Consider the following 21,155-nt stretch of genomic DNA (forward strand, 5'->3'; position numbering starts at 1 on the left):
AGGAAGTTACGGACTTGATTTTTTGCAAATGGGGCCAGCCATGCTGCGATCTGTTTGCCACCCCTCAACAACAAATGTAGCAGCTACTTTGCCCTAGTCCCACCACCGGGATAGTCATCCAGGGACACACTTGTTCACAGTTGGTCTCCGGGACTGCTTTACGCCTTTCCACCTTTTCCCCTGATCCCCAAGGTTCTTCAGAAAGCACAGTTGTTGAGTTGCAAGCTAATCCTCATTGCCCCTTACTGGCCTTGTCAGATATGGTTCCCATTCCTTTGATGTCACCTGCAGGGGGAGCCCTGGATCCTGGACCCAGCGCCACATCTTTTGATGTATCAGTCGTGGGCTCCCCATCCTTCCATTCAAACTTACAAGCTCACAGCTTGGTTTCTCAACTTCTGGTCTTCGCCAGGCTTCCCAATGTTTCTCTGGCAGTTCAGCACATTTTGATTTCCTCCCTTAAGCTCACTACTAGGAAACTTTATGCTAGTAAATGGTAGAGGTTCTCTTGGGCAGACAAAAATCAGGGTGATCCCTTTACTGGTCCCATTTCAAAGATTCTTGAATTTCTTGCTGAAACCTTTGACCGAAGAGTAGCTGCAGCTGCTATCCGAGTTCAGTTAGCTGCCATTTCTAATTTCCATATGGAAGAAATGGGGTCCAATATCATGTCCCATAGGTTATGCAAGGCATTCCTAAGAGGTACTACCCTCTTAAGACCTCCAGTAAGAGAACCTTTCCCCCCTTGGTATCTAAATTTAGTTTTAGACGCTGTGATTCTTTCTCCCTTTGAACCATCTGCTTCTTGTCCGCTCAAATTTCTGACTTGGAAGACCCCTTTTCTTGGTTGCAGTTACCTCAGCTAGAAGGGTTTCCGAATTACAGGCCTTATCTATTCGTCCTCCGTACTTGATTTTCCATAAAGATCGGGTTTCTCTCAGAACCAATCCCTCTTTCTTAACCAAGATATGTTCTGACTACAATTTGAATCAATCCATAGAACTTCCTGTGTTCTTCCTCAGTCATGGCAACAAGGCAAAGTATAAGCTTCATCAATTGGACATTCATAGACAGTTATGTTTCTGTTTACACAGGACGAAGGACTTTAGAAAATCTGACCACTTGTTCATATCCTTTGCGAACAATAAAAAAGGTTGTGCAGTCTGTAAGATGACTTTATCAAAGTGGCTTTCAGACACTATAAAACATGTCTATGAACTTCCAGGGAAAATTAAAGGGTACTCAACAAGGGTCTTGGCTACCCCTATTGCCTTTCACCCCAGACTGCCTTTGGATTTGATCTGTGCAGCAGCTACATGGGCTAATCGTCATACCTTTATCACTCATTATAAAGTAGATATGGGCTCCCAGAACAGGGCATCCTTTGGTTCCACTGTCCTGAAGAGTTTTCTCCAGTGAGCCACCCAAGAATCAGGTGCTGGGGACACTGTCCCAAACAGCAAGAATGAAGGCAAGATATGGACAACATAATGTAAAGAAGTTATGTACTCACCATAACATTCCATGTCTGTTGTCCTTGATCTTGCCTTCCTTCTTGCGTCCCACCCTCCTTCCTCCTTCCTGGAAGATCGAGAGGAATCCTTTGCTTTTATTTGTTATACTGGCTGGGTTTCCTTTATACTGTACCTTGTGGTTAGTCTCTATCTACTCCTATTACTCTTGTGGAGGGGTTACACCTTTATATGTAGGTGTCATCTGATATGTAAAGGAGAGTATATCTCTGGTCTATTTGTATGGTCTAGTTCTAAGCTATCACAAATGAGATCTGGGTAACCACCGCTAGACATGCTGGGATAGGGTCTAGCCTCAAGCCAGTAAAAGTTCTCGAGCTATAGTATATGGCCAAGTCGGAGACGAGGATTGGCTCCTAACCCAAACAGCAAGAAGGAAGGCGAGATCAAGGACAAGAAACATGGAACATTATGGTGAGTACATAACTTCTTTTTTTGTTAGCTTTAAAGTAGATTTTGCTTTATCTAAGGTTTATGTTTAATATTTTCCATGATGCAACTTTCCTTCTTATACAGTTGTGTATAAGTGTTTATTATTGTAGCAGTGATATTAATTAGGATGTGCTACTGCTCAAATATACTCCCTTTGCAAAGAGCCTTTTCTGTGACTGCCCAGTAGTTTATATATATATATATATATATATATATATATATATATATATATATATATATATATATATATATATATATATATATATATATATATATATATATATATATATATAGCTCTGTTCAAACACTCCACAAAGGATCTCTGCTTGCTTGCCTACTGCTCTGGTGTTCTAGCGGTTTCTTGCTTGGTAGCTCTATTCAAATGATCCGTTTGCTCTCTGCTTTTTTAGCTGCTGCCTGCTGCTCTGATGTCCTAAATCAAATCTCCCATGGTGACATGTTAGGACACTGAGGTTTCTTGGGCTTGTTGCATCTCCTGCAAGGTCCTAAAGCCCTGCTGTTTTATGGGTTTGCCTCATAGAAGTCTCCCGCAAGGTCCTAAAGCTCTACTGATTTGCAGAAGTCTCCTGGCTTGTTTTATTTTTAGAATTGCATGAGTTGTCCAATTTTATTAAAGTGAAGCCAGGCCCTCCTCAAGCCAACACGGGCCTTAGGCAGCTGCATAGGTTGCCTAGTGCTTGATCTGGGTCTGCAAGAGACCCCTTGTAAATTCTGTTGTCATGTCAGCTGCCAAGAAGAAAGATGACCCAGAGAATGCATAGGCAATACATCTGTGTAATAGAGAGTTTTGGACCATGGATCATTTTGGAAATTGAATATATGCATCTAGTACTTTTTTAATAAGAACAACCAGTTACTTCATTATTATGATGAGATTTTAGAGAGCTCTAGTGCTTCCCAGTGGCTCATATGGATAAAGCTCTTACTGTGCCCCATACAAACCAGGTACCACCAATGGGACAAGGGGATTGAGATGCTCACACTGGCTCACTCATCCTGAGAGCAGAAAGGCAGCATTAAGAGCTGGGTGTAAGCATGGTGCTACAAGCAGTATACTGCTTTCTTGGGAGGTTGTGTTTGCACCTCCCATGGGAAGCATTTGAGGTGCTTGCAAGGTTGTCATGTGGTGGAGATGGATAGGGCACACTCTTCAGCAGCAGTATGATACTGTACTAGCATCCTCCATCTCCACACTGATCCTGGATATGGGTTGGGTTGAGCCCAGGAGAGACTAAGGTGGATCCAGTAATCCCAATGAACAAGGAGAGGAGCTGGTGGCAACAGTGAATATGTAAGGAGGGAGAGGAAATAAAACAGATTTCATAGGGATGTAGCTGACAGAACTCTAAAAACCCTGAAAATGTATAATTTGAGGATACATGTAAACACATAGAGTCAAAGATGGCTACTTTGATACCATAGCCATACTGTGTGTGTGATTGCTTTGTAATGCCACAGATGGGGCTGCAAGAGCAGCTGAGTCAGGTATTGCCAAGAAGTGACAGGCCTGGCTGAGGTTCACCAGGTTTTCAGAACACTTAAGGTGGCTTTTGCAAATGCACCCTATGATGTTTCCACATTCCTTGGACAAAAATGAAAGGTTAAAATAGAGTGAGCAGTAGGGTAATATGCTCACTGCTGCTGAGAATAAGTTCTCAGCTTCTCAAAGGTCCTTCACAAGGAATCAAAAGGGAGTAAAGAACATTTTTTTTGAGTAAATCCCAGTGGACTCTGGCCTTGCAGTGCAGTGGTAAAAGCATTCATGGACACTGTGGTTCATTTGGTGGCTACTGTCTCAGAGGTGGAGGTGTACCACAAAACCAACATATCTGCAGACATTCTCCTGAGGGTAGACAGCAGAACCCCTGATAGATTACCCAACTCTTTGTCCCTGGTGCCAATGTATAGTTGTATCTCTGTATCCTGATTTGTATGACCATCATGCAATGCAGTTGGACGAAGGAGCTTATTTCCAAAGGCTACCCAATTTCCTTTTTAAAAGCCCCACTTCCTTCATCTCATTTCTTGCCAGATTTATCACTCCATCAAAAGAGGGCTGCAATTCAAGAAGTAATCAACCTTTTAAGGAAGATAGCAGCCTAAGAGACCCTGCCAGGTCATAGAAGATGTGGGTTGTACTCAGGTCTCTTTTTTGTGCCTAAGAAAACAAAAGACCTCAGGCCCATTCTTGGTTTCAGTTGTCTATAACACTATATTCAGAAAACAGCCTTTCCAGTGGTTATGATGCAATCCACCCTTCCTTGTCCCTGGATCTTCAGGACACTTACCTACACGTAACAATTGCAAAAGAGTCTAGAATATTCCTCCACTTCCAGGTTGGGAGACTGTTACTACAAATTCATAACCTTGCCCTTTGGACTTGCCACAGCCCCCCAGGTGTTCTTTAAATGCATGGCTCAAGAGGCTTATTTGAGACTATGAAAAATCAAGATAATCCATTAACTTGACAAATGGCTCACACTGTAGAAGAGTCTGTCATCAACACAAGTAACTACTTTCTCCAGTTATGCTTGACTGTAGGGACAGCAAGTGTCTCACCTTGAACCAACACAGTTACTAATGTTTATTGTCCATCACCTGGACAACAGTTTGAAAATGGCATGTCTTCCAACAGAGCAAATTCTTTCTGTGCAACAAGCAGTCTCAGTCCTGCTGTAGCAAAGCAAAACAACATCTGCTATGCTGTTACAAACCTTAAGCTTAGTGACAGCATTCTTTTAGATAATTGTATTAGCCAGGTATCATATGAGAATCCTTCACTGGCTTTTAAAGGTGCTATGGCTATCAGTTCAAAACACTACTGGCAGAAATGTACATCTGTTGTCAAGCCCGTATACAAACTGAGTAGGTGTCTTCTGTTGCCTCAATTGTGGTCTGTAAGCAAGTCCTCAGTAGAGATGAATGTCCACTGCTGGGAGAAAACCTTGTTGCAATTGTTTTGCCTCCCCTTCATTCAAAAGCTCCCAGGAACACTTTTATCTGTCCTTGGCACCCTGGTCATCTATATGCCTTCCCTCCGCTCCCTTTCTTGATAAAATTCATTCAGAAAGCCCAGCTGTGCAAAGCCAGAGGCATTCTCATAGCCCCATTCTAGCATTCAAAGATTTGGTTCCCCTGCTATGGCTTCTCCTCATAAAGTGATCCGTTCCTCTGGAGCATCACAGCATCAGTAGCATCATCCAAGACTCCTATCACACCCATCAGGCAAGCCATACCTGCACATTAGGTTCCTTGAGGTAACTGCAAGGTTTCTTCACTTCCATTTATTGCCAGGGACCCAGCATCCATTCCCAATGTGGTCCCATTACTAACAGCCTCCCTGAAACCTTCCCTTTGACTAAAATGACTTGCAGAGTACCAGAAATACAAGGTCGAGGACCTGAATTTCATCTGTGCCTTAAACAGAAAATGCTGGAGAAGTGGGTATGTGTCCCAGAGACTGCCCCTACTGTGAAACAGGCTTCCCATCCATGTGAACCTGAGTTCATCTATCACCCAGTTTAAGTGCAACCTAGACTAGTAGAGGAGGAATTGGAAATTTATACCAGGCCTGGGACCCTTGTTCCTTATGGACATAGGTGGCTTATTAATGCCTGTCCCTCAATATCTTTTTTGGATACAGGACATCATTATTCTTTCAGGAAAACTTGGCTAGGCTTAGAAATGCACCCCCCCCCGATCATTATCATAGTAGCAATCTATGAATCTATGAATAACTGTCATAAATTCAACCACTAGACAGCACAACAGAGTCTAGACCATTCACACCTCGTATTCCCACAGTTCTGCTATTCTTATCAGCAATCTTTGACAAAGGATTAATTTTTTTTTTTGCAATAAAAGTTAATTCGGTGGATATTTCCATGTAACATCAATGATTCAATTGTTCATCCTTTGTATCTCAATGAGTATGTAAGTATTTTTTTTCCAAACCTCCCATACAAAATTCGAACTCCTGCTTTGGATTTGAATTTCATTTTGGAAAGATTGACTTCATCCCCCTTTGAAATAGCAGCCAAGGTAGATCTTAAATTTTTTTCTGTCTTAGAAAATGTTATTTTAGTCACTATTACCTCAGTTAAGATATTCTTGAAACTACATGATCTCTCCTCAAAACGTCCATGCATCATTTTTTACTAAGAGTAATTCTCTGAACCAGTCCAGCCTTTATGCTCAAGGTAATGTCTTACCTTTAGTCAGTCATTCAAAATTACACCATGTTTTTCTGCAGTATTCAAACAAAGGGGAGTCCAAACTGCACTGCTTAAATAGACATAGATAACTACACTTCTGTATAGGCTGCACTAAGGATATAAAACAGGGCCACCAGCGATTATGTTTTGTACAAAACAGAGTTGACAAGAAACTGTCCATTTTAAAGAGCAACTTTGATCTATGGATGGGAAACAAAATTTATCCCAGCACTGCCTCCTGTACTACTTCTGGACCAAGAAGCTCCTAAATGCTTTATCCCATGCATGATTCCCCTCAAATTATCTATGGTATGATCCCAGTTATTCTCATTATGGGAATATATAACTATCGACCATGGGATGGGTAAGGCCAATGTATAACCAAATGGGATAGGTTATTTCAAGCAGAAAAAAGCAAAATTGGCTAGGCTTAAAATGGGCCGCAAGTGCAGCTAGCCTAGTACTTACCTGTGAACGTGTAAATGTTGATGATCCCTCTCTCCAGGTGGCTACCTGATTGTATTTCCTTCTGTTATTCTTCCATTTGGAGAAATGTACAAGCAAAACCCACTGCTTATTCCACAACGTCAGTAGCTATGTCTTCAGCCTTTGTAAATGGATGATATTTGAGCAGTAGCAGCATGGACATACTTGCTCTTTTTTTCTAAGCATTGTAGATTAGATGTTAATCCAGATCAAGAGCTTCTTTCAGATCTACAATTCGGTGAGGTATCTTGTCATGAGACTACCCAGATTGGTCTGCTGGGGATTCGGTCCATACAGTTACAATATAAAGACTAGATCATTACAAACACAAAAGTTATGTACTTAACGTAACTATGAGTTGGTTTATCTTTGTCTCTGCATTTTTTTGGGAAGAAATTGTGGCATCAGTAGGGATTTGTTATTGCCTTACATCATTTTTAACCACTACTGAGTAATGAATGCTTTCACATGAATGAAGGGAATATTCTACACCTATAATGTTTATCATTTATATATTCTGCATATCACTTTAAGGAATCAGAAAAATGGCGCCAAAATTTAAATAAATAAGGAAATTACTGTGTATTCACCAGTTCTGAGGAAGTCTGCGTTATGCAGATGAAAGCGCTAAACTGGTGGATGAGTTATATGTCCGAGGTGTTTTTATAGATATTACAATAAAGAAGTTTTTAAAAAGAAGAATTCGCTATTTGGCGTTTGGTGTATGCAGATTGGAGTGAGGTTAAACGGATGTGGATTGGTGTGCTTCACTTTTTTGTCTGCAGTTACGGGGTTTGAGCTGGTTATTTTCCCACGAACGAGCTGGTTATTCTGCTACTGACCAGCTGGTTGTCATTGCTGTTCAAGCTACGTGTACCACTTACTGTTTCATACCTTTGACCGGTGTGTTGGTTCGGTTGGTTACAAGTGTGCAGTTACTTACGTTTATTTGTTGCTTTTCCGATCATGGCAGAAGCGGAAGTGGATACGTCGGCTGTATCGAACAGCGAGGAGGTGATCATTCTTAGGGCTGAGGTAGCCGACCTGCAAAAGGACGTTAAAAAACTAATGGAGATGGTGAACTCTTTATTGGATATCCCCAAGCTTAAAGTAAGTACGGAACTCACTTCTTTATGCAATGGGGCTCAGTCTACTATGGCAAATACGAGGGAGGAGCGATTGGAAATAGCCGATACTGAAAATGACATTCCGAATGGACAGAATTGTGTTATCGATATGAGTTCAAAGGATAGTGACATTGTTCTTACACCCATAAAAGATTTTACTTTTGACTTTAGTGTTCTGCACAGTCGAGTGGAAACGGAATATGGGGGAACAAGGCAAAAAAAGCCTGCTACCTACAAGACATACTCTGCTATGGCTGGCACTCAGACCAATAGCACAAAAGGTACCGTTGCTAGTAAATATCATAATCAAAATAAGAATGACATAAATGGACATAACAGTAATAATGTCAAGGATAAAAAATGTGATGGTATTACTTCTAAAAATCTATGTTTTGAACATATACATTCTAAAAATACATGTTCTGGTAATATTGTAATAGATGATTTTTTTGAGAAATGAATATGTGTTTGATAGAATGCAAGTGATTGAAGATGACAAAAATAGATATAACAGGGAAGGCATAGAATTAAAAAATATTATATACAGTTTGGGGGATAAGTTAAATCAGATACAAAATGTTAAGGTGGACAATGCTTATTTAGCACAGTGCACCAAACTCCAAATTGTTCCCAAGGGTTTAAGATTTTTTAAGTTACCCATGGGGATGGAATATAATGAAAACATTATGATGAAATTTAATGAACTGTTCGATGAAATGGGTTATATGTATATGAAAGCATTAATAGAATGTAATGAAGAAAAATTAAATGTATTGATAGAAGAAGTTGAAAATATTAACGAATCCATTTTACGACATGAAGATTTTGAAATATTAAGTGAATTGTATCACAAACAATTTCATAAGGCAGACAGTAGAGCCAAGGAGGCATATGAGAGAAAATGTAGAAAGATAGATCGGGATGTGGAATTATATAAAAGGCACAAAGTATACATATGGCCACAGGATAGGAAATTATTTGTCAGGAACAGACATGGTGGCAACAGTGGATGGGAAGACATCAATAGGGATGGAAATTTTCAAGGTGGAAGATTCAACCCCGGTTTCAGGAAACCGTTTTATCAGGGGATCAAGAAATATTAAGAAGAACAACAGAACATGTGGAAAAAGTTTATGGTAGAGAGTTAAGTGAACAAAGTAAAAGTAAGATCGAAAACCATTCGGTAATACAAAGGGACATTTTATTGGAGCCTTTAATTACTATAGCCGTAGGGGAACAGGATACATCAAGATTAGTAGATGTACCTACTGACTATGTTAAGGATAGGGAAGTTGATAAGACAAAATGTCCCTTAGTTTGGACTTGCAATAAGAAAAGTGAACAAGAAACACTGGAAGACAAAAGGGAACCAGCTATTACACAAGAGAATAAACCAACTATTATGGTATACAATGGTTTTCAGGTATTTAACTACACTGACATGTGTATTAAGAAAGAGTTTTGTACTTTATTAAGTAAAGGAATGAAATTTATACCTTCAAACAAATTCAATTTAGTGGACCACATAAAGGAGATTAAATTATTCAGTAGAAGGCTAAATTTGGCATTACAATTTGATAGCAACAGCAAAGAACAATATGTAAGGAATGAATTGAAGAGGAAAAGCACGTATATGCCCAATAATAACAGTCAAGTCAATGTCTTTGAGCAAATGGTATGTAAAGAGGTATACAGTCTCAACAAAGAAATCAAAACAAAAGGAAGAAACAAACAGGGAGACAACATCACGAAGGAAGAGAGAATATGCTTAAATGATATTATTAATAATCAAGACATTAGAATTATGAAACCGGACAAAGGTGGAGGGGTAGTTATTTATTCTAGTCTATCTTATAAAGCAGAGATATACAAAATTCTATATGAAACGGGGAATTATGAAACAGTATCTATTAATCAAATCAATATAGGTTTTAGAAGAATAGATTTGATATTAGAAGAATATTTAATAGATAACAGAATCACCCTAGAAATATATGAATTTATTAAGGTAGAAACTCCAGTTATGGCACATATAGTGGGGATCCCCAAGGTACACAAGTCTGTGGAGAGACCCCCATTTAGACCTATTATATCCGGTTCTAGATCAAAAACTTTTAACATTGGGAAGACCATAGACAGATGGACAAAGCATATATATGAGCATATTCCGTTTATTATAAAGGATTCCTGGGATTTTTTGAGGAGATTAACAGCAGATTTATGGTCTGATAACTTAACATTAGTTACAATTGATGTATGTGACCTCTTTTCTAGTATACCGAAGGAGGAAGGTATTGAACGGTTTGGAAACAGTCTAAGAAAATATTCTCATCTCAGTTGGGATAAAATCAACCTAATAATGGGTATGATGGAATTAATTTTGGATAATAATTTTCTAACATTTGAGGGTGAATATTTTAGACAGTGTAAAGGGGTAGCGATGGGCGCATCTTGCGCGCCCATTTTTGCAAATAAGGTCATGTCAGACTGGGAAGATGAATTTATTGTCAACAGCACATACTACCCCTATATAAAATTTTATGTTAGATTCTTGGACGATATTTTCTTGCTGTGGAAAGGGCATGAAGAAAATATTAAGGATTTTATAGAATATTTAAATGGAACCACAAATTTTCTCAAATTTACTTATGAAACCAGTAATCAAGGTATTGCTTACCTGGACACATATATTGGTTTAACAAATGAAGGATTTACATCTAGGGTCTATCGTAAAAATACTTTTTCAAATGATTATTTATTTTATAGCAGTGAGCATCCGCCTTACGTTTTTAAAAATATTATAAAGGGGCAATGTATTAGGGGGGCTAGAATGTCATCCTGCAAAGACAATTTGGACATAGAGATGGATTTGCTTAGTAATTTGTTCACAAAAAGAGGTTATCCCAATAAAATGATAAAGGACACGATTAAATATGTGAGTAATAAGTGGCAAAGCATGTATCAATCGTTATTAGGTAAAGGGCAGGAAGTTATAGACACTACCAATACCACACAGGAAAAATTTGGTAGAGTATGTGTTATTACCTATACACCATACAGTAATGTAATAAAGGAAATAATAAGGAAATATTGGGATATTATTACTGTAGTGGATACACACAAAGAAGTCCTAGGAACCTCACCCAGAATTGTGTATAAAACAGGTCCGAATATAAAAAGGATGTTAGAAGGAATGAAATATAAGAAGACAACAAAACAACAAAATAAGAAGGCTACAAAGAAGTGTGGTAGATGCAACCAGTGTAAATATGTTTACACTGGTACGCACATTCGATTGGGTGATGTTAATAGGACTATGATTAGAAGTATAGGAGGACACTGTTCTAGCAAACAAATAGTGTACCTAGCTTGTTGTCAGGTATGTTCGGCCTATTATATAGGCAAAACAGAAAGACAACTCAAGAAAAGGATTTATGAGCACTATTATAGAATTAAAAAGAAAGATAGTAAAAATGCTCTATATCGTCATATCAAGGAAAATGGAGATAATCATAGTTTTTTATTTTGTGTTATAGATCAAGAAATAGGAAATATTTATGAGGGTGACTGGAAAACTAGACTAGCCTGTAAGGAAAGCAAATGGCAGATGCTCACTGACTCAACCAGGAGTCCAGGCATTAATGAATACATTAGCATTAAACCATTTTTGGTTCTTGATGTATAAATTATACTATTTTTAAGTTATTTTTAGTGTACTGCCACTCTTTTAAATTATTCATGTTTTGATAATGAAATAATTTTTAAATAATTTTTAATAATATTTATTGATGAATTTATAATATTTATTATATTTATTATATTTATTGATTATTAGTTAATTTAGTTATTCAATAATAATGTTTAGTTAATAAGTATTGTTATTTCATGTATTTATGGATGGTTTTATTAAGAGTGAAAGTACATGAATTGTAAAATATTTTTGGGAAGAAATTGTGGCATCAGTAGGGATTTGTTGTTATTGCCTTACATCATTTTTAACCACTACTGAGTAATGAATGCTTTCACATGAATGAAGGGAATATTCTACACCTATAATGTTTATCATTTATATATTCTGCATATCACTTTAAGGAATCAGAAAAATGGCGCCAAAATTTAAATAAATAAGGAAATTACTGTGTATTCACCAGTTCTGAGGAAGTCTGCGTTATGCAGATGAAAGCGCTAAACTGGTGGATGAGTTATATGTCCGAGGTGTTTTTATAGATATTACAATAAAGAAGTTTTTAAAAAGAAGAATTCACTATTTGGCGTTTGGTGTATGCAGATTGGAGTGAGGTTAAACGGATGTGGATTGGTGTGCTTCACTTTTTTGTCTGCAGTTACGGGGTTTGAGCTGGTTATTTTCCCACGAACGAGCTGATTATTCTGCTACTGACCAGCTGGTTGTCATTGCTGTTCAAGCTACGTGTACCACTTACTGTTTCATACCTTTGACCGGTGTGTTGGTTCGGTTGGTTACAATTCTGTTGTCATGTCAGCTGCCAAGAAGAAAGATGACCCAGAGAATGCATAGGCAATACATCTGTGTAATAGAGAGTTTTGGACCATGGATCATTTTGGAAATTGAATATATGCATCTAGTACTTTTTTAATAAGAACAACCAGTTACTTCATTATTATGATGAGATTTTAGAGAGCTCTAGTGCTTCCCAGTGGCTCATATGGATAAAGCTCTTACTGTGCCCCATACAAACCAGGTACCACCAATGGGACAAGGGGATTGAGATGCTCACGCTGGCTCACTCATCCTGAGAGCAGAAAGGCAGCATTAAGAGCTGGGTGTAAGCATGGTGCTACAAGCAGTATACTGCTTGGTTGGGAGGTTGTGTTTGCACCTCCCATGGGAAGCATTTGAGGTGATTGCAAGGTTGTCATGTGGTGGAGATGGATAGGGCACACTCTTCAGCAGCAGTATGATACTGTACTAGCATCCTCCATCTCCACACTGATCCTGGATATGGGTTGAGCCCAGGAGAGACTAAGGTGGATCCAGTAATCCCAATGAACAAGGAGATGAGCTGGTGGCAACAGTGAATATGTAAGGAGGGAGAGGAAATAAAACAGATTTCATATGGATGTAGCTGACAGAACTCTAAAAACCCTGAAAATGTATAATTTGAGGATACATGTAAACACATAGAGTCAAAGATGGCTACTTTGATACCATAGCCATACTGTGTGTGTGATTGCTTTGTAATGCCACAGATGGGGCTGCAAGAGCAGCTGAGTCAGGTATTGCCAAGAAGTGACAGGCCTGGCTGAGGTTCACCAGGTTTTCAGAACACTTAAGGTGGCTTTTGCAAATGCACCCTATGATGTTTCCACATTCCTTGGACAAAAATGAAAGGTTAAAATAGAGTGAGCAGTAGGGTAATATGCTCACTGCTGCTGAGAATAAGTTCTCAGCTTCTCAAAGGTCCTTCACAAGGAATCAAAAGGGAGTAAAGAACATTTTTTTGAGTAAATCCCAGTGGACTCTGGCCTTGCAGTGCAGTGATAAAAGCATTTATGGACACTGTGGTTCATTTGGTGGCTACTGTCTCAGAGGTGGAGGTGTACCACAAAACCAACATATCTGCAGACATTCTCCTGAGGGTAGACAGCAGAACCCCTGATAGATTACCCAACTCTTTGTCCCTGGTGCCAATGTATAGTTGTATCTCTGTATCCTGATTTGTATGACCATCATGCAATGCAGTTGGACGAAGGAGCTTATTTCCAAAGGCTACCCAATTTCCTTTTTAAAAGCCCCACTTCCTTCATCTCATTTCTTGCCAGATTTATCACTCCATCAAAAGAGGGCTGCAATTCAAGAAGTAATCAACCTTTTAAGGAAGATAGCAGCCTAAGAGACCCTGCCAGGTCATAGAAGATGTGGGTTGTACTCGGGTCTCTTTTTTGTGCATAAGAAAACAAAAGACCTCAGGCCCATTCTTGGTTTCAGTTGTCTATAACACTATATTCAGAAAACAGCCTTTCCAGTGGTTATGATGCAATCCACCCTTCCTTGTCCCTGGATCTTCAGGACACTTACCTACACGTAACAATTGCAAAAGAGTCTAGAATATTCCTCCACTTCCAGGTTGGGAGACTGTTACTACAAATTCATAACCTTGCCCTTTGGACTTGCCACAGCCCCCCAGGTGTTCTTTAAATGCATGGCTCAAGAGGCTTATTTGAGACTATGAAAAATCAAGATAATCCATTAACTTGACAAATGGCTCACACTGTAGAAGAGTCTGTCATCAACACAAGTAACTACTTTCTCCAGTTATGCTTGACTGTAGGGACAGCAAGTGTCTCACCTTGAACCAACACAGTTACTAATGTTTATTGTCCATCACCTGGACAACAGTTTGAAAATGGCATGTCTTCCAACAGAGCAAATTATTTCTGTGCAACAAGCAGTCTCAGTCCTGCTGTAGCAAAGCAAAACAACATCTGCTATGCTGTTACAAACCTTAAGCTTAGTGACAGCATTCTTTTAGATAATTGTATTAGCCAGGTATCATATGAGAATCCTTCACTGGCTTTTAAAGGTGCTATGGCTATCAGTTCAAAGCACTACTGGCAGAAATGTACATCTGTTGTCAAGCCCGTATACAAACTGAGTAGGTGTCTTCTGTTGCCTCAATTGTGGTCTGTAAGCAAGTCCTCAGTAGAGATGAATGTCCACTGCTGGGAGAAAACCTTGTTGCAATTGTTTTGCCTCCCCTTCATTCAAAAGCTCCCAGGAACACTTTTATCTGTCCTTGGCACCCTGGTCATCTATATGCCTTCCCTCCGCTCCCTTTCTTGATAAAATTCATTCAGAAAGCCCAGCTGTGCAAAGCCAGAGGCATTCTCATAGCCCCATTCTAGCATTCAAAGATATGGTTCCCCTGCTATGGCTTCTCCTCATAAAGTGATCCATTCCTCTGGAGCATCACAGCATCAGTAGCATCATCCAAGACTCCTATCACACCCATCAGGCAAGCCATACCTGCACATTAGGTTCCTTGAGGTAACTGCTCACTTCCATTTATTGCCAGGGACCCAGCATGCATTCCCAATGTGGTCCCGATACTAACAGCCTCCATGAAACCTTCCCTTTGACTAAAACGACTTGCAGAGTACCAGAAATACAAGGTCGAGGACCTGAATTTCATCTGTGCCTTAAACAGAAAATGCTGGAGAAGTGGGTATGTGTCCCAGAGACTGCCCCTACTGTGAAACAGGCTTCCTATCCATGTGAACCTGAGTTCATCTATCACCCAGTTTAAGTGCAACCTAGACTAGTGGAGGAGGAATTGGAAATTTATACCAGGCCTGGGACCCTTGTTCCTTATGGACATAGGTGGCTTATTAATGCCTGTCCCTCAATATCTTTTTTGGATACAGGACATCATTATTCTTTCAGGAAAACTTGGCTAGGCTTAGAAATGCACCCCCCCCCCCCCGATCATTATCATAGTAGCAATCTATGAATCTATGAATAACTGTCATAAATTCAGCCACTAGACAGCACAACAGAGTCTAGACCATTCACACCTCGTATTCCCACAGTTCTGCTATTCTTATCAGCAATCTTTGACAAAGGATTAATTTTTTTTTTTTTGCAATAAAAGTTAATTCGGTGGATATTTCCATGTAACATCAATGATTCAATTGTTCATCCTTTGTATCTCAATGAGTATGTAAGTATTTTTTTTCCAAACCTCCCATACAAAATTCGAACTCCTGCTTTGGATTTGAATTTCATTTTGGAAAGATTGACTTCATCCCCCTTTGAAATAGCAGCCAAGGTAGATCTTAAATTTTTTTCTGTCTTAGAAAATGTTATTTTAGTCACTATTACCTCAGTTAAGATATTCTTGAAACTACATGATCTCTCCTCAAAACGTCCATGCATCATTTTTTACTAAGAGTAATTCTCTGAACCAGTCCAGCCTTTATGCTCAAGGTAATGTCTTACCTTCAGTCAGTCATTCAAAATTACACCATGTTTTTCTGCAGTATTCAAACAAAGGGGAGTCCAAACTGCACTGCTTAAATAGACATAGATAACTACACTTCTGTATAGGCTGCACTAAGGATATAAAACAGGGCCACCAGCGATTATGTTTTGTACAAAACAGAGTTGACAAGAAACTGTCCATTTTAAAGAGCAACTTTGATCTATGGATGGGAAACAAAATTTATCCCAGCACTGCCTCCTGTACTACTTCTGGACCAAGAAGCTCCTAAATGCTTTATCCCATGCATGATTCCCCTCAAATTATCTATGGTATGATCCCAGTTATTCTCATTATGGGAATATATAACTATCGACCATGGGATGGGTAAGGCCAATGTATAACCAAATGGGATAGGTTATTTCAAGCAGAAAAAAGCAAAATTGGCTAGGCTTAAAATGGGCCGCAAGTGCAGCTAGCCTAGTACTTACCTGTGAATGTGTAAATGTTGATGATCCCTCTCTTTAGGTGGCTACCTGATTGTATTTCCTTCTGTTATTCTTCCATTTGGAGAAATGTACAAGCAAAACCCACTGCTTATTCCACAACGTCAGTAGCTATGTCTTCAGCCTTTGTAAATGGATGATATTTGAGCAGTAGCAACATGGACATACTTGCTCTTTTTTTCTAAGCATTGTAGATTAGATGTTACATCCAGATCAAGAGCTTCTTTCAGATCTACAATTCGGTGAGGTATCTTGTCATGAGACTACCCAGATTGGTCTGCTGGGGATTCGGTCCATACAGTTACAATATAAAGACTAGATCATTACAAACACAAAAGTTATGCACTTAACGTAACTATGAGTTGGTTTATCTTTGTCTCTGCACTGAAATATACCCACACACCTTCTTACATTCAGATTGTCTCTGCAGTGTGCACTTAACGTGGAGGACACTGGGGTATCTGTAGCTGTTTACATAGCTACTTTCTTATTTATATAGTGCAAATACATTACTGTTTTTCACCTCTTATTTTAGTCTTCTGCTGTCACTAGGGAGTTGTAAGATTTTGCTAATTAGTCTGTCTAATTTAAGAATATAGTACTCAGTTTCATAACTCGATCTGTAAGCAACAAGCGTACAAGTGCATTATTGGAATAGGGGATGAGCTAAAGGTTGCCATTAATTCAAGAGCTGTTGAGGTAGGAAATGCGTATGTTGAACAGTCCACACTGTTACAGTGTATGGGCAAAGATCAGCCAGATCTACCATTGCAATAAATCTGTGCTGTATATTTTTTCATGGTCTTTGTTGCAGTACTTTGCTGTAAGAGTGTGGGATAACACCCACAGTGACTGTCATTTATGAGCATCCTGATGAGCATTATCAACACTGTAAAACTTTTTCTACTGCATGTTGTGGTACTCAATAAAGTCTTTGTGATATGCTAGTTTGTGTTTTCTGTTGCAGTCTTTTATAAAATCCTTGCTTTTGTAGTACACATTTTCTTCTAACTCCTAAAATGTTATAATTTTTTTCAATTATGTTTTATGTTAACATAAAGGGGCTAGAAGTCCAGCAGCAAGTAGGAAAGAATTTGAAGGTAAATGAGCACACGTATTGTAAATGTTTATAGTAATGTGGCATTGTCTTGGCTTTATGCGTCAGTTAATGTATGGCCTAGGCATGTAAAGTCAAAGTCAGTACTTTTCACCTATGCAGCTTGTTATGGATGCCTTTTTATGTTCAGGTTATTTTTATTTAAGAAATCTGTGTACATAGTTATTTGACTCTTCTGGCTGTTTATAAACCATGTTGTGCAGTCATGTTTATGTACTGTATAAACCATGTTGTGCACTCATGTTTATGTACCGTATAAACCATATTGTGCAGTCATGTTTATGTACTGTATAAACCATGTTGTGCAGTCATGTTTATATACTATGTAAACCTTGCTGTGCGTTACTATATGAAAACATAATCTACAGTTATGTTTGTGTCTTGCATGAAGTACTTTGTAACTGTGGTGTTTTCTCTGAATGTTGCATTTTGGCTTAAGTCTGTTAGAATTTGAATCTGTGGTTGGGAGCTTTTGAAGATGTACTGGCTATGTCCCTGCTCTAACCCTGACTAATAGCTTCTTTTCCCCATCCTGCTCTGCCTATACTTCTCTGTTTTGTCAGTCTGACGCCTATCGATGTTAACTAGTAAACTAACCTCTAAATAGTATTTAACAAGTTTTCCTTCTTAGAACTCTATAAGAGTTTACTTACTCTAAAAGTGCTAGCCCTCCTCTGTAAACCAGGCGCACACACACAGAAAAAAAAATGTATATTATATTTGTTTACTGTATTATATCTTAGCCTAAGCCTTACTAAAGGACTCTGTATAAATTTTTCTTTTTATGTATAACCCTGTATCAGTTTTTCATGTATAATCTAAACAATGTACTGCAAATCATGTTACTACTGCATATAATGTATGATGTTATGTAGTCCTATCTCACCTATATTCTTACCCATATTGGCTCCGACTCGGCCGATTTTTTTTTCTAGCTCGAAGTCTTTCATTGGCTGGGCTAAGCAGGTATCCCATGGTGCACTGCTTCATATCCCCAGATCTCGTTTGCTGCTCGTGTAGCTCAGACGTGGTCTCACTTGGCTGTGGCTAAGTACCCTTTTTTTCTTGTCTTAAGAAAAGTTTTTTGGCTCATATTCAAAGCTATTTTCATAGCTATTTGTCTAAAGTAGTGTTGTTGACGTGTGATCATGTGATTGTTGGTGAGGTATCCCGCTTACTGTTCCCTCGGGCTAGGCCCATTTCAGTTAGAGGGCCTAGTCCTCCTCTTCTTGCCCTGCATGTGTGTATGCTCTAGACCATTTAAGTTAGAGGTTTGGGCCATCCCCTTGCCTCTTTAGTCATCACCCCTTTGTTGAGAGGTTGGTTCTTGTTCTGCAGTGTGTGTGTTTGGTCACTGTTCAGTGTTCGTTCCCGCGTTTTGTGGTGTGAGCGCCTGTTAGTTCTTCTCAGACTTTGTTTGTCTGTTGGTGTGAAGAGTAAGATGTCCAAAGATCCCAAGGAACACAAACCTTCGGGTTTCAAAAAGTGCTCCAGATGTGGGTACAAAATGTCCATCACCAATGGGCATTCCATTTGTGTTTATTGCCTGGGAGCCATTCATCTGCAGGAGTACTGCAGTTTTTGTCATGTGTTCAGTCCTAGAGTCTCCAAGAGAGAAAGAATAAGCTAATTTTAAAGGGACTCTTGAAACCCACTTTTGAAGAGGCTATGGAATCATCTACCAGTGGAAAATCTAAATCTGGCAAGTCAAAAAAGGGATCTCCGGCTCTGTCAGCTTCATCGGAGCCTCCGGAGAAAATCTCAAAAACTGCATTGACCTCCTCGGCTCCATTGTCCTCGGGGCCACAGGAGGTGTCGGTCTTGACGGAACTGGCGTCGGCTCCAATTTTATTGGAACCTCTTTGGAGCCGATCGCCCAGTATCAGACCAGTTTCTCCTGAGAGGGGATCTCAATCTCCCTCCCTGTCTTCCAAATCCTCCAAAAGGACCCTTTCGGATGTGGATGTTGATAGAGTGGTTCAGAGGCACCTCCAGTCACCGCTTTTGGCAAAATACTTTTTGGCTCCGGGCCAGTCGGCTCCGGAGCCAGTCCCGACCCTGTCTTCAATCATTCCTCCTCCGAGCGCATCTCTGTCTTTGGAGCTGGAGTGTTCCACCCCATGTAATGTTACTAAGCCAGCTCCAATGGCCCCTTTGGCTCCATCGGTGCTGACATCAGCTCCGACCCCGTCGGCTCCTTCCTCGGGGTTTGGGACTCTGGATTCTTCGGTCGGGCCCGAAGGGGATGCCTTGGGGCTTATTTCGGTCCCGAGCCTCCCTCTCGGTTCCTCGGCTCGGGGAACTCTGACTCCCATCATGGCCTTGGAGGCCGGTCGCTCCTCGGATTCGGAGGGGGGGGCTGCCTTCGAGGCTATGCGGACCGCGCTGGCCAGATCGTCAGCTACATCAGGCGGGTCGGTCACTCTGTCCCCCACCACTCCTGTGAGAGCTTCTGATCACCTCCCATCCATGGACAGCAGAGCACCAGGGCCTAGGGATAGCCCCATGAGTGGTCCCCAGCTTTCTGAGGGTCCCTCAGAGTTCATGCCTGAGGAACCCCCTAGAAAGAAGACGCGCAAGAGGAAGCATATAGACTCCCAGGATGAGTCCCTCACCTCTGATACTGACCTCGAGAAATCGGAGGGGTCCCCAAGTCATCCTCTGACGATGTTTCCTTCTCCGACATTCTGGAGATACTGAAACAAAGAGGTGACAGGCCGTCCAAAGCCCCCTCCGAGGAGGAGTCAGTATTCCTTAAGGCCTTTGGTGCTCAGCCCTCCGCCTCCTGGGTGTCTCCACCCTTCAACGAGCTCCTTGATCTGATATGTCGAAGAGTGTGGGAAAACCCTGATTCTGTAGAACCCTTGCCCAGGCATCCCAGCAAGTTTCTTTCCGCCCCCCCCCCAGGGCAAAGAGTTTCTGTCTAAAGGAGTTCCTGTAGATGCCATGGTGGTGGAGGCAGCCACTCAGAAAGAAGTAGCAGAGTCTTCTTCATCCATCCATCCTCCTAAGGAGGAGTCTAGGACTATGGATCGGTATGGGAAGCATACCCTCTTGTCAGCAACCTTTACCTTACAGTCGCTGAATTACCTGCCCCATTTCACTCGGCTCCAGAGAGATCTCCTCAAGGAGTTAGGAGATACTCTTGCAGGTAACGTTCCTGAGGCTGTGGCTCAGACGGTTAACGCCCAGGTCTCTACCCTCAATTCCATTGTCAACTCATCCATGCGGCTCATATCGTATGCAGCAGAGCGAGCAGGTAGGGCAGCAAGCTCAGGAGTCACCCTCAGAAGGCAAGCCTGGCTGCGCCTGTGTCACTTTGCGGAGGCCTTCAAGTCTTCCTTCACTGACGCCCCCTTTGATGGTTCCTCCTTGTTTGGGACCAAAGTGAAAGACACCCTCACCAGGTGCGAGCAAGAGGGAAAGACTCTGTCTGCCATAAGGGTCCATTTTTCCCTTCCCTCTAGGCCTTATCCCAAGGCCCAGCAGGGGGGGGATGTGGTTCAAGAAATCACAGAGGTTTTTTCCTGCCGCACAAGGTGAAGCCCCCTCCAGAGGCAGAGGAGGGGGAGGTTATTCAGGGAAATGCCATCCCAGAGGCAGAGGGGGCCCCCGCAATTCGGAAGACCACAATTCCTTTCGTGGCTCTCCCTACTCTCGTTCCCGAGGGAGTGCCCGGCTGTGCTTATCTGGAGCCAGTCAGGGGTCGAATTTCGTTATATCCGGAAGCCTGGGAAAGCATCACCCAGGACCAGTGGGTAT

The 21,155-nt window shown here is 40.7% G+C and overlaps 1 protein-coding gene across 1 annotated transcript in view; it reads left to right on the forward strand.

Moving 5' to 3' along the window:
- SYNJ1 (synaptojanin 1) overlaps positions 1-21,155 on the forward strand; it is a 2,168,218-nt gene that overhangs the window by 1,646,368 nt on the left and 500,695 nt on the right. Inside the window, exon 26 of the mRNA XM_044071423.1 lies at positions 17,338-17,376. Coding sequence (XP_043927358.1) covers positions 17,338-17,376 — 39 coding nt within the window. The remainder of the gene's footprint in view (positions 1-17,337; positions 17,377-21,155) is intronic.

The sequence above is a fragment of the Protopterus annectens genome, chromosome 5.part0, assembly GCF_019279795.1.
Source record: "Protopterus annectens isolate FY-2018-M chromosome 5.part0, PAN1.0, whole genome shotgun sequence".
NCBI classification, from domain to species: domain Eukaryota; kingdom Metazoa; phylum Chordata; order Ceratodontiformes; family Protopteridae; genus Protopterus; species Protopterus annectens.